Source organism: Passer montanus, unplaced genomic scaffold (genome assembly GCF_014805655.1).
Source record: "Passer montanus isolate IOZ18808 unplaced genomic scaffold, ASM1480565v1 scaffold59, whole genome shotgun sequence".
Taxonomy (NCBI): domain Eukaryota; kingdom Metazoa; phylum Chordata; class Aves; order Passeriformes; family Passeridae; genus Passer; species Passer montanus.
In genome coordinates this window covers 1975083-1986658 of record NW_024370926.1, presented here as the reverse complement: position 1 = coordinate 1986658, position 11576 = coordinate 1975083, and the positions used below count along the sequence as shown (strand labels likewise).

The 11576-nt window shown below is 48.1% G+C and overlaps 1 protein-coding gene across 1 annotated transcript in view; it reads right to left on the bottom strand.

Annotated features, from left to right (window-relative positions):
- Positions 1-1277, bottom strand: part of WNT3A (Wnt family member 3A) — an 86600-nt gene extending 85323 nt beyond the window's left edge. The window contains exon 1 of the mRNA XM_039726517.1: positions 1199-1277. Coding sequence (XP_039582451.1) covers positions 1199-1269 — 71 coding nt within the window. The 5' untranslated portion in view covers positions 1270-1277. The remainder of the gene's footprint in view (positions 1-1198) is intronic.
- Between the last annotated feature and the right edge of the window lie 10299 nt (positions 1278-11576).

The window sequence follows — 11576 nt, the reverse complement described above, 5'->3', positions numbered from 1 at the left end:
AAAACACATTTTCATTTTTTGGGTTTTTTTTTTTTTTTTTTTTTTTCTTTTTTTTCCTTTTTTTTTTTTTTTTTCCTTCTCCCTCCCATCCCAACGAATTCCCTGCTTTCAGACATACCTGAAATAGTTGGAGAGGCTGCTGCCTTCAACACCCTCACCTCTGCACCGCCGGACAGGGGGGACCGCGCATCCCGCACCCGCGGAGCGGGGAGGGGGCAGCGAGCATTAATTTCAAAATTAATTAGCAGCACGGCGATGACCGGGGGCGTTTTTTGAAGGGCCCCCGATGGTTATTATTATTTTTTTTTTAAAGGGGGGCGTTTGGGAGCTGTCGGCAGCGCGGAGCCCCCCGGCTCAGCCCGCGGAGCCTCCCTGCGCCAGGGCTTCCCCGAGCCCAATTAGCTCCGCGGGGTAATTAGAGCAGATCGTGCACTTACATGCCTTGCCCAGCACCATTTGCTTTTCGTGGGGGAGCGGAGAGAAAAAGGCTCTTAAAGGCGTAGGGTGCCAAGCGCGGAAAAGGAGGAAAAAGCGGCGAACCCCCCCCAAAAAGTGCCGCATCCCCGCGCAAGGAGCGCGCAGGAGGCGCGGGGTTTGCGCCGGGAATCTCTCGCCCATCCCCGGCTCTGCTCTGCCTCCCCACAGCCCAGCTGGTGCAGCTTCACCTCCTGTCTCTTCCCATTCCCACCCCTATTTTATTATTATTTTTAATTCACCCGTCAATATTTCTTAAAGCGAAAGGAGGGGGGGAAATAAAAGCCACCCAAAAGTTTTGTTCTTTTTCCCCCCTTGCTTCCACCTGACTAGCTCGAAATCACCTTGAAATGCTCATGTCAACTAGTATCATTATCTCTTTAATTCAGGCAGCGCCTTTTGTTCTTCACAGGAGAGGATCAAAGCGCTCAGAGGGAAAAAAAAAATAACTTTCCGATCGCTCCCTCTCGCTCTCTCTCTTTTACAGTAGGAGAAGGAGAGATCAGGTATAACCCAGTCAAAATAAACAAAGTGAATGCATAAATAAAAGAGGTGAAATGCAGGTTCTAAGAACTTGCTGGCGCTGGAACAATCCCACCTCTTTAGCTGAGTGGCAACGAAAGGAGAATTTCAAGTCATCTTAAGCGCAGGGGTTGCAGAGAAAGCAGAGGAGGGGAAAAATAAATGAAAATGAGCGAAAAAAAAAAAGAAGAATAAAACTTACCACCAGATTGGGTAACTTGACAGAGCCTGACTCAACCCACAAAGAAACAGGAAATATCCAAAAGAGGCCATTGATGAAAAGTTGTCTTTCTTTTTTTTTTTTTTCGCTCATTTTCATTTATTTTTCCCCTCCTCTGCTTTCCCTGCAACCCCTGCGCTTAAGATGAATTTTAAATTTTCTTTCTTTTTTTTTTTTTTTAACCAGAGTTGCCAAAAACCTTCCTTTCTTCTGAGGCAGGATGATTATTTTAATAATAATAATAATAACAATAATTTAAAAGAAAAAAAAAAGTCAAATGAAGTGAACTCAACCCGACACAGGTAAATCCTCTCTTGCTTCCTCTACTACTCTCAAGGAAAAAAAAATCTCAGAGAGGTAAAAAACTCTTCTCTCAGCCAAGACACTGAAGGCAAATATAAAAAAAAAAAAAAAAAAAAAAAAAAAAAAAAAGAGAGAAAAAAAAAAGTTTGAAGTAGCTCTCTTAAAAAGGACCCAATCAGCACTTATTGCCAAAGGGAGAATTCTGATGCTTTGGCTTGTTCTGTCAATCAGGAGCGTGAAGTCAGGAATGAGCTAATTGCAAGGAGATAGTGTTTTAATACTCATTAGGGGGCACGTTGGCCCACAAGCCAAGGGATAAAATGTAGTTTTAAAAAGGGGAAGGAAGATTTAGGGGGTTTAAATAGACAGGGGGGACCCCTGTGGATTTGGGTAGCTATAACAACCTGCCCGGATTTCACTCCCTGGGTCGAAGCTACTAAAATGCAAAAAAAAAAAAAAAAAAAAAAAAAAAAGTGTGAAAGGTTTTTTCTTTTTCCTTCTTTTAAAAATTGTTATTTTCTCAATTTTCTCCTTCTTGCCATTCTGTCTTCTTCTCAAAGCCTCATTTCCTCACGGGGACGGTTGGGATGCATTTCAAGCAACTTTCTAGAAACTTTCGGTTGGTCTCTTTTTGGGGGCTTTTTTCATTGAAAAAAAAAAAAAAAAAAAAGAGGATTTCCACCCAGGCACGCAGACCCCCTTCCCCAGCAGTCCAAGCAGCCGCAGACCCAAGAGCTCCACTGAAGACATCTGCTAAAAAACCGACTTCTTCCATGCAAATCTCCAAAGGGCTCCTTCAGCTCATCCCAATTTCCAGGAATCCCAGCCCCGGACATTGGGAAGGCGCCGCTGCAACGACTTCATCCACCAGATCCACCCCACAGGGCACCAGTAATTGAGCTCTTTTTTAATTTCTCTCTCGACACATTGTCTCAATTTCTCTCTTTTCAGCGCCGGTGGTGGGGGGTGATTTCTGCCGTCCCAAAAATTCGGATTTTTTTTTTTTTCCCGTGGGGCAGAAAGGAAAAAAAAAAAAAAAAAAAAAAAGGGGAGGGGGGGATCATCATTATTAATATTATTATGAAGATGTAGCTCCTCGAATCCCGGTCTGTGGTGGGATTTGCTGCTCCTCTGGAACATATTGGTTAAAGCTGGCTGGGGCTGGGAGCAAGTGTCACCCACAGCTGACAGGCGTCCCCTTCCCTGGCTCATTTGAAAGGGGCTGGAGAGGCGAAAAGAGGGGATGGAGGCATCGCCTGAGCCTGGAGATATTTTCTGCCCGCAATAACAACAACGATCCCCTTTTCCACGGTCTTATATATATATATATATTTTTTTTTTTTTGTGTGTGGTTGTAGCTGCTTGTTGCCTGTTTTTGGGGCTGAGCCTGGAGATATTTTCTGCCCGCAATAACAACAACGATCCCCTTTTCCACGGTCTTATATATATATATATATATACATATATATATATATATTTTTTTTTGTGGTTGTAGCTGCTTGCTGCCTGTTTTTGGGGTTTTTTTTTCTGCGTTTTGTCACTTTTTTTTTTGTTTGTTATTTTTTTAAGGATTCAGCGGGCTGCGGGAGGTTTTATTTATTTCTCTGACTTGCTTTTATTTTATCTGTGAATCAGAAAATTTCTGTGGCTCGCAGGGAACAAAGAGAGGTACAGTTTTTAATGACTTTGTTGGGGGAAGCCTTGCAACCCCGCATTAGCTCAAATCAAAATGCGCTTTCATCCTCATTAAGAGCCGCATTTATATTTTCCCTTAGTAGGGAATATTTCTATTTACACACACAGGGCTTTACATGCATATATATAAAGATATGTTTGTGTGGAGCTAGATGGAGAGATATATTCATTCTAGTGAAATTATACTAGAAATGCAGTTCATTCGGGGATATTTAAATCACCGGGAATTTGGCAGGGGTCGGGCCCTGATTATTTTCTTTCGGCTTGGATGACAAGCGATTGCAAATGTGAGCTCTGGCAAGTGCTCCGAGATTTAATCGCTGCGCGGAGCCGATCCCAGCGGCTTCCAGAGGGGGAACGGATGCTCCGCGCGGCTCTCCCAGCAAATCCCCGCCGTGTTGATGCCGCAATTATAGCCAGGGTATTAAATCCATCCCCCCTGCTCCTCCCCGGAGCAGCCGAAGGGGCTGGAGGAGGGAATTTTATTGCATAAGGTGGGATGAGGGAAAAGGAGGAGGGGTGGTGGTGTGTGAAAAATCATCTTAAGGACTTTCCCTGTGTATTAGAGAAAATCCCATCCAATTATAGCATTACTGGAAAGAACCAAACACCGCGGCTTTCAAAGGAGGGGATTTCTCTGTCTTTTCAAGTGGAATTGCTCACGCTGCAGACTGGAACACACACACTCACACACACACTCACACACACTCACAGCCAGAGGGGAGGACGGACGGGGCAGGACACACATCCCTTCCAGCTAATCTCCCCTCCCTTTGTTCCTGGGGAGAGCTCAAACAGCTCCCGAAGCCTCTGCCCCTCCCTGCAGGAAGCAGCAGGCAGCTTTACCTGGAGGTACAAATTCAGCCACTCTCCCTTTTTCCCCCCCTCTTTGCTCTGCAGCTGCCGCCGGCTCGGGGAGGAGGAGGATGGAGATAATCCACTTTGTCAGGGCGGACAGACACACAGACACAGCCCGGCATGGGCTGCCTTCCCTCTCTCTGACACCAGCAGCTTTTAATGAGGCTGATCCAAAGGTTCTGGGCTGGCTGATGGTTATTCCCGGCCCCGGGAATGCTCCTGGCACTGGATATCTGTGAGCAGCGTTACTGCTGAACCTCTAAGGGCCGGGTTTTGTAGGGCATAGAATGGGGTTTTACCCATTTAGAATGAGTAAAAAAGAAAATATCGTTCAGACACACGTTGGGATGGGCAGGACCTGGCTTTGGCTTCTTCTCTCCTGGACCTGCTCATCAATATCCAGGGAGTTTTGAGGGAATTTTGGAGGGGAGAAGTTGCCCAGAAAAGCTAGGAAATTGTGAGCACCACTGCTTGCACTGATTTAGGGCCAGGTTGGTCCACTTGTCCCAAATATTTGCACATTGTTCAGACACACGTTGGGATGGGCAGGACCTGGCTTTGGCTTCTTCTCTCCTGGACCTGCTCATGAACATCCGGGGGGGTTTGAGGGAATTTTTAAGGGGAGAAGTTGCCCAGAGAAGCCGGGAAATTGCAAGCACCACTGCTTGCTCTGATGCCTGCGGCTTTTAATGCCACTGATCCAAAGGTTCTGGGCTGGCTGATGGTTATTCCCAGCCCTGGGAATGCTCCTGGCACTGGATATCTGTGAGCAGCTTTACTTCTCAGCCTCTAAGGGCTGGGTTTTGTAGGGCATAGAATGGGTAAAAAAGACAAAACCGGCCTCAGGGATGCAGGGCAGCCTCAGGGAGGTGGCAAAGAGCCCAAAAAGCTGCAGGGTTTTCTCCCAAGGGATGATTTAGGGCTAGGATGCTCTATTTTTTTCCAAATATTTGGGAATATATCAGACATACATTGGGATGGGCAGGACCTGGCTTTGGCTTCTTCTCTCCTGGACCTGCTCGTCAATATCCAGGGAGTTTTGAGGGGAGAAATTGCCCAGAGAAGCTGTGACTGCCCCTGGAAGTGTCCAAGGCCAGGTGGGACAGGGCTTGGAGCACCCTGGGATGGTGGAATGGGATTGAAGGTCCCTTTCAACCCAACCCATTCCAGGATTCTGTAACCCCACAAGAACCCTGCTGCAGGAGCAGGAGCTGGACAATTCCAGCTGGGAAAAGGGGATGGGAGGACACCTTGGGCTCCTGGCACGGGGCTGGAATGTCTCGTGGAGGCATCGCTGCTTCTGTCCTGCTTGCTCACCCTGGTGGCCCAGCTGGCAGCTCCAGGGGCCACTTGAGCATGTCCAGAGCTGGATTTAGGAACATGAGTGATCCCCAGAGCAGCTGCTCCCAGAACAGGCTGCTCCCATCCCAGAGGAGCCTGTGGGAAGAGATGAGGGAGCTCTGGAGGGATCCAGACTTGGTCACACTTCCCAAATACTCCCTGAGTCACTTCTCCTGCTCCCCTCGCCCCTGTGCCCTCCATGGAAGAGGCTGCAGGATGGGAAGATCACCCTCGTGGAGAGCCAGCCAGAACCAGGGAAGAGCAAATTCCTTGTGGGGAAAAAGGTTTGTTTCATTTTAGTGGAGGACACCAGTGATTCACCCCTTCCCACCTGAATTCCCACTGGTAAACTCTGATGATTTTGCTGCTTCTGCAAATTTCAGCTGGGCTGAAATTTCAAAAATTTCAGTTTTCTGGCTGGGCTGTGGTTCATCTTCCCCCCTCAAAATTTACTCCCTCTGTGCCCCACTCATCACCCTCTGCTCTCCAGGGATGGTGCAGCCACCCTGGCAGAGGGAGAATGCCACAGCCTGGTTTTCCTGCTGTGCCCAGAGCCCCAAACTGGATCATGGGGAGCACTGGGAGAGCCAGGAAATGCCCACCAGGCAGCTCTGCAATCTTTCCTCCCTAAAGCCAGCCCTGCTGTGGAACCAGGGCACATGGGAGACCCAGATTAAAATAAAATAAAATAAAATAAAATAAAATAAAATAAAATAAAATAAAATAAAATAAAATAAAATAAAATAAAATAAAATAAAATAAAATAAAATAAAGGGATATATATGGGATATATATATTTATATATTATATATAAAATATATACTTATTTATTTAACAAAACTTCTTTTTCTTATTTAAATGAGATTATCCAAATGCTGGGATTCCAGATTCCTGGGAGCTGGGGTGAAGGAGGCCAGGGTTTGTCATGGGCCTGTTGATTGTGTTTTCAATCTCTCAGTTTTAATATCCCTAAAGACTGAGATCCATTTCAGCTGTGTCATCCCCACACCCAGGAGCCACAGCAGCACAAAAAGTGACAATCTGGTCAATATCCAGCTCATCAGAGTGGGGCAGGAGGCAGGAGATGGATTCATGTCCCCTCACCAGGGCAGGCCCAGCTGGTCTGGCTGTGGCTCTGCCACAAGAGAAGGTTGCTCCCATGCTGGAGAGGAATTTTTTCCTAAAATGATTCCACCTTCCTCCTCCTTGGCTGTCCCCGGGCTCAGGGGTGACCTGAGCAGCTCATGCCAGCCCGTGGAGGTGGGGTGAGCTCCTCCTGGAGCTGCACTCCTGCCTTTGGGATCTGCTCTGGTCCCATCTCCTGAGAGCTGGAGCTGCCTGAGATGCCCACAGGAGGAGGCACTGATAGCACTGATCGAATCAGGGCAAATTGGGGTGTGTTTCTCAGCTCTTCAGCCTTCAAAGAGATGCCCTCAGCAGACATGAAAGGGAACAGCAAACATTTGACATTGAAACACCCCTGTCTGGGGCTGGGATGTGCCTAGGTTATTCCGTGTGTAATTGGAATTTTGGCCACTCCTGGATTCCCATTTTAAACATTTCTGTGTAATTGTGTTATCTTCTGATCTCAGGGCTCCGAAGGGAAATGGGGGATGGCTGGAAGTGTAAAACCCAGTGGTGGAGCGAGCCCAGGAGGGATTGGAGCTCAGCTGGATGGAGGCAGAACAGCCAAAGGGCTGCCCCAGACCTGTGGCAGAGCAGAGCAGGTCTGCCATGGCTGGTGATCCTTGCCTTTGGAATTCGAGACACAGACTTTTCTATTTCTGCTACCCAACCTCGGGTGACAAAAATCCTCTTTTGAGGAGGGTTCCCTCTCGTGTTTGGTGTGCCTCCAGCTTCCCCACAGGCACCAGTGCTGACCTTCCTTCCATCCAGGCTCTGACAAATGTCCTGGCCACCCAGGAGGTGCTTTGGGAGGGCAGTAGGTGACAAAGACGGGGTTGAAGGGGTGCTGGTGGCTCTGCTCCTGCCTTTGCCACCGCTCTCATGTGGCTTTGTCCCAGCTGCGTCCCTCTCCTGGGATGGTCACTGCTTTAGGGCAGGACACCTCTCCTGATGGAGACAGCGGGACTCAAGGAGGAACCTGGGGCTCTCTGCCACCTCTTCCTGCCCCTTCCCTCCACCTCGTGTCCCCTGGGCCCCGGGGTGAGGCAGGGCCACCTGCCCTGTGTCCCCTGCGGGAGGGGTGGCACTGTCACCCGCGTGGCTTTGGCCCACCTAGTGGTGCAGCAGGAGAACAGAGGGAAAAGGGCTGGAAAACACACCAGGAGCACGGGGATCTGCAGCCCCTGGGATGTGTCCTTGTCCCTGGCGTAGACACAGGGCGATGGTGGATTGTAGGGACATGCCCTGGAAGGTGGGAGAGGGATGGCGGGTGCTGCTCTCTGGCCTCCTCTGTGCACGGCCTGTGCTCAGGGCTGGCGTCACCAGGCAGCTCTTCCTGTCACCTGCCCACCAGCCATGGGGACATCAGCCAGCCCTGACCCTGTGCCCTCGGGCAGGGCAGGTTTCTGGGCTGGAAAACATCTTGGGTTGGCCACTGGGCACAGCAGGGCCTCCTCCACACAGGTGTCCCCTGAAAAGTGACAGCAGCAGGGAGCCCAGCACGGGTGTCCAGCAATGCCAGGGCACAGGAGAGCTAAAAAGCCAAGAGGGCAGTGCCAGACCGTGTCCAGATGAACATTCCCTGTCCTTGTGCTGCCTCCCAAACCCACTGAGCTGTCACTGTCATCCATCAGTGTCCAAGGCCGGGCTGGACAGGCCTCGGAGCAGCCTGGGATGGTGGAAGGTGTCCTTGCCCACGGCAGGACATGGGACAAGGTGATTTTTAAGGTTCTTTCCATTCCTTCTGCAATTCTACCACTCTGTGATCTTCTCCAGAACTTTCCACAAACTCCTGGGGTGGTGGCAAAGGGAATCAGAGCTTGGCTGGTGGTGAGGGAGACCTTTCCAGGAGGTCTCCACCAGCAAAGTCACTGTGGAGATCATCCTCTGAAAAATGAGTGTGTAGAGGATAATTTGGGGTCTTCCTTAGAGGATGAGGTTTGGGGAAAACTGATTTATTTTGAAGGCAAAGCGACCACTTGAAGGCAAATCTGAGTCCAGTCCTGCTTTTCTGGCACACTGAGAACTCCAGAATCATAGAGAAAATAAGCCAAAATTTGAACTGAGGACCCTGATCAGTAGCAGTTGGGCCCTAAGGAAATCCAGTAAATGCAGACACGACCTGAGCCCTGCGTGTGTCGTGTGTGTTTGCTCGTGTGGAACTTCTCCAGGCCAGATTCAGATTAAAAACCCATTAATCAGCAGTGGAAGCTGATAATCTCTAGGGCCCCAAACCTGCTGTGAAGTGTAGAAACAGCCATTCAGAGGAGGCTTGGTGCCACTAACTGAGGAAATGAAAACTTTCCAAGAGAATAAAAAAAAAAAAAAATAGCCTGCTTGCTTTGAGAGGAGCATTTTGGGGTCAGGTATTTTGGCTCATGGGGCAAATCCTGCACCCCTTTCTGGACACATCCCTACTGCCCAGTCTCAGGCTCTGAAGGGATGGCAGCTTGGTGAAGATGCACCTCCAAAGGGGTTCAGTTCCTTGGGAGTGAAGAGATTTTGGTGAGTGGAATAAAACATCATTTGGGGGGCCTTGTTTTCTACCCCTCTTTCATTAACAACTTTGTTAACTACCTTCACCTAAATGCCCAAAATCAAGAAAGCTGAAGTCCAGCATTAATTGGAATGAGATGATTTTTATCGTCCCTTCCAACCAAAAATATCCTATGATTTTATTAAAATTTTCTCCAAATTCACACTTAAATTTTTAATGTCCCTCCCAACCAAAAATATTCTGCAATTTTACAAAGATTTTCTCCAAATTCACACTTAGAGTAAGGACTGGCTTTGAAATTGCAGTTTCTTTTACTCTGCTCCATCTGATTTCTCTTTATTTATTTTGAGGGTGGAGATATACATTGGATTAAGGGAAGGAAAAAGAGAGGAAAGCCAAGTGTTTGTGAGACAGAAAGAACAATAAGATGAACAGTTATTTATTAAATCATGGATGCACTGATGTTGAAATTTTCTAATCCCTTTCTAACACCCAATTCAAATCACTCCTTTTCAAAGGGCTGGCCACACTCCTGCTGCAGGTGCAAACAAAGGAAAAAACAAATTTAAAATTTAAACCAGAATTTGATCCCTTTGTGAACTCGCTCCTAACCCCCCTCTTTGAAACTCAAGTGATAGCATCGCTGAGATGAATGTTGGGATTCAGCCTCGTGTTTGCAAATCAATATGCATTTTAAACAGGGATTACTCTGGGCTGCTGACAAGCACTGGACTGAAAAACTGCCCAGACTGGAGTGTCTTCTCTTCAGCCACAGAGCAAGTTAATTAAGATACATTAAAATCACTAATAGGAGCCTAGGGTACAATTTGGGAGCACAGGAGCATCTAGAGTTACTGTCTGATATTGCACTAGTGTTTGGTCAAGGTGTCCAAACCTTTAAATGTGGTTTAAAAGTGCAGAATGGAATTTTTTTTAGATTAATTTTTTTTTTTTTTTTTGGCATTGGGTTTGTTTTAAAACAGCTTAGTGGGAAATATCACAGTGGCAAAGTTGTGGTGCAGCTACAAGATGGGAAAGAGGAGCTTGGAAGGGGCCAGAGCTCTGGCACGAGGTGAAAAATGGTGAGATAATGAATAATGAAATAATGAATCATGAAATAAATCACGAATAATGGAATATCTCCCGTGCACCCCAAAATCCCGTGTCAAGGGCTGGCTGGGAATTGCCTGGTGCTTTGCTGCAGGAGAATCTCGTGCCAAGGGGAGAAAAGTTCTTGCAAAATTCGTGGAAGAAAAGATGTGCCTGCACCCAGGGGAGGACAAGACCTGAACGATTTGGCTGAGGCATTTAAAAAAACCCACAAAACCCCACCAAGGTGCTAAAACCTCAGTCAAGTGAGGTGTTGACAAGGGATCCCAGTTGATAAATAAACAGAAAGGAGCTCTCCCTTGCAAAGCCTGAATGACAAAGAGCGAGAACCAGGAGCTGGAGAGTGTCCCTCACCATTTTCATCACAAAAGCTGATGGTGGGGGGCAGGTTTTAACACGGCAACAAGTCTGACTTTCTCTCCCTTTCTCCCTCTTTTTTTTTTTTCCTCTTTCCCCCCTCTTCCCCTCCCTCTTATAAACAGAGAGGACAAGAGGTCATATCCCCAGGGTTTAAAGAGCCACTTCTCCCCCTTCCAGGGAGGGTGGATGTTCTTTCAGCCTGTTTACAAATTAGTCGAAGTTATGATGTCTTCATGCAGTTGCCGGGTGGCCACCTGTCCCCAGCTCCCTTCTGCTGCCTCGACTCCGTGTGCAGGGGTGACACCTGCAGATGGTTTCTGGCCCGGCATCCAAACCCATGGGTTAAAATGGGGCAAAAAGCCACGAATTGGGTTCTTTGCTCGGCTGTGAGGAGTGGGGGAGGGCAGTGCCTGGAGCTGCGATGTCCATGGCATGATTTGGGGACGGGATGAGTGCCCAGGCAGGGATGTTGATGGATTTGATGCTGTTCATTCCTATGGGGGAATGGATTCAAGCTGAAAGAAGGTGTAGATTGGGTATTAGGGAGAATTTTCTGGCTGTGATGGTGGAGAGGCCCTGGCACAGGGTGCCCAGAGAAGCTGTGGCTGCCCCTGGCAGTGTCCAAGGCCAGCTTGGACAGGGCTTGGAGCACCCTGGAACAGTGGGAGGTGTCCCTGCCCATGGCAGGAGGGTTGAAACCAGATCATCTTTAAGGTCTTTTCCAACCCAAACCATCCTCTGACCCTCTGATTCCATTGAAGGAATTTTGCAATGGAATTTGGAACATTTTGGAAGCAAAGTCTGGGGCTGTACCTCTCTGGTTTGCTCTCAACATCGTGTTTACAGGACCAAAATCAAGCCCACATCCTCCCATTCTTCCCACTCTTTTAAAAAGCTGTTTCCAAGCCCTGGGCATGAAGCAACGTGGCTTTAGCAGCAAGAAATTCAGTGGGAAACGGAGCTAATGATGCTTGGTGCACCTTCCCCCTTCCTCTGCGGGCTCTGATAAGGGCTGAGCTCCCTTTTCTCCCGGGGGAAAGGAGGCAAATGCAGTAATAAGGTTGTTTTTTT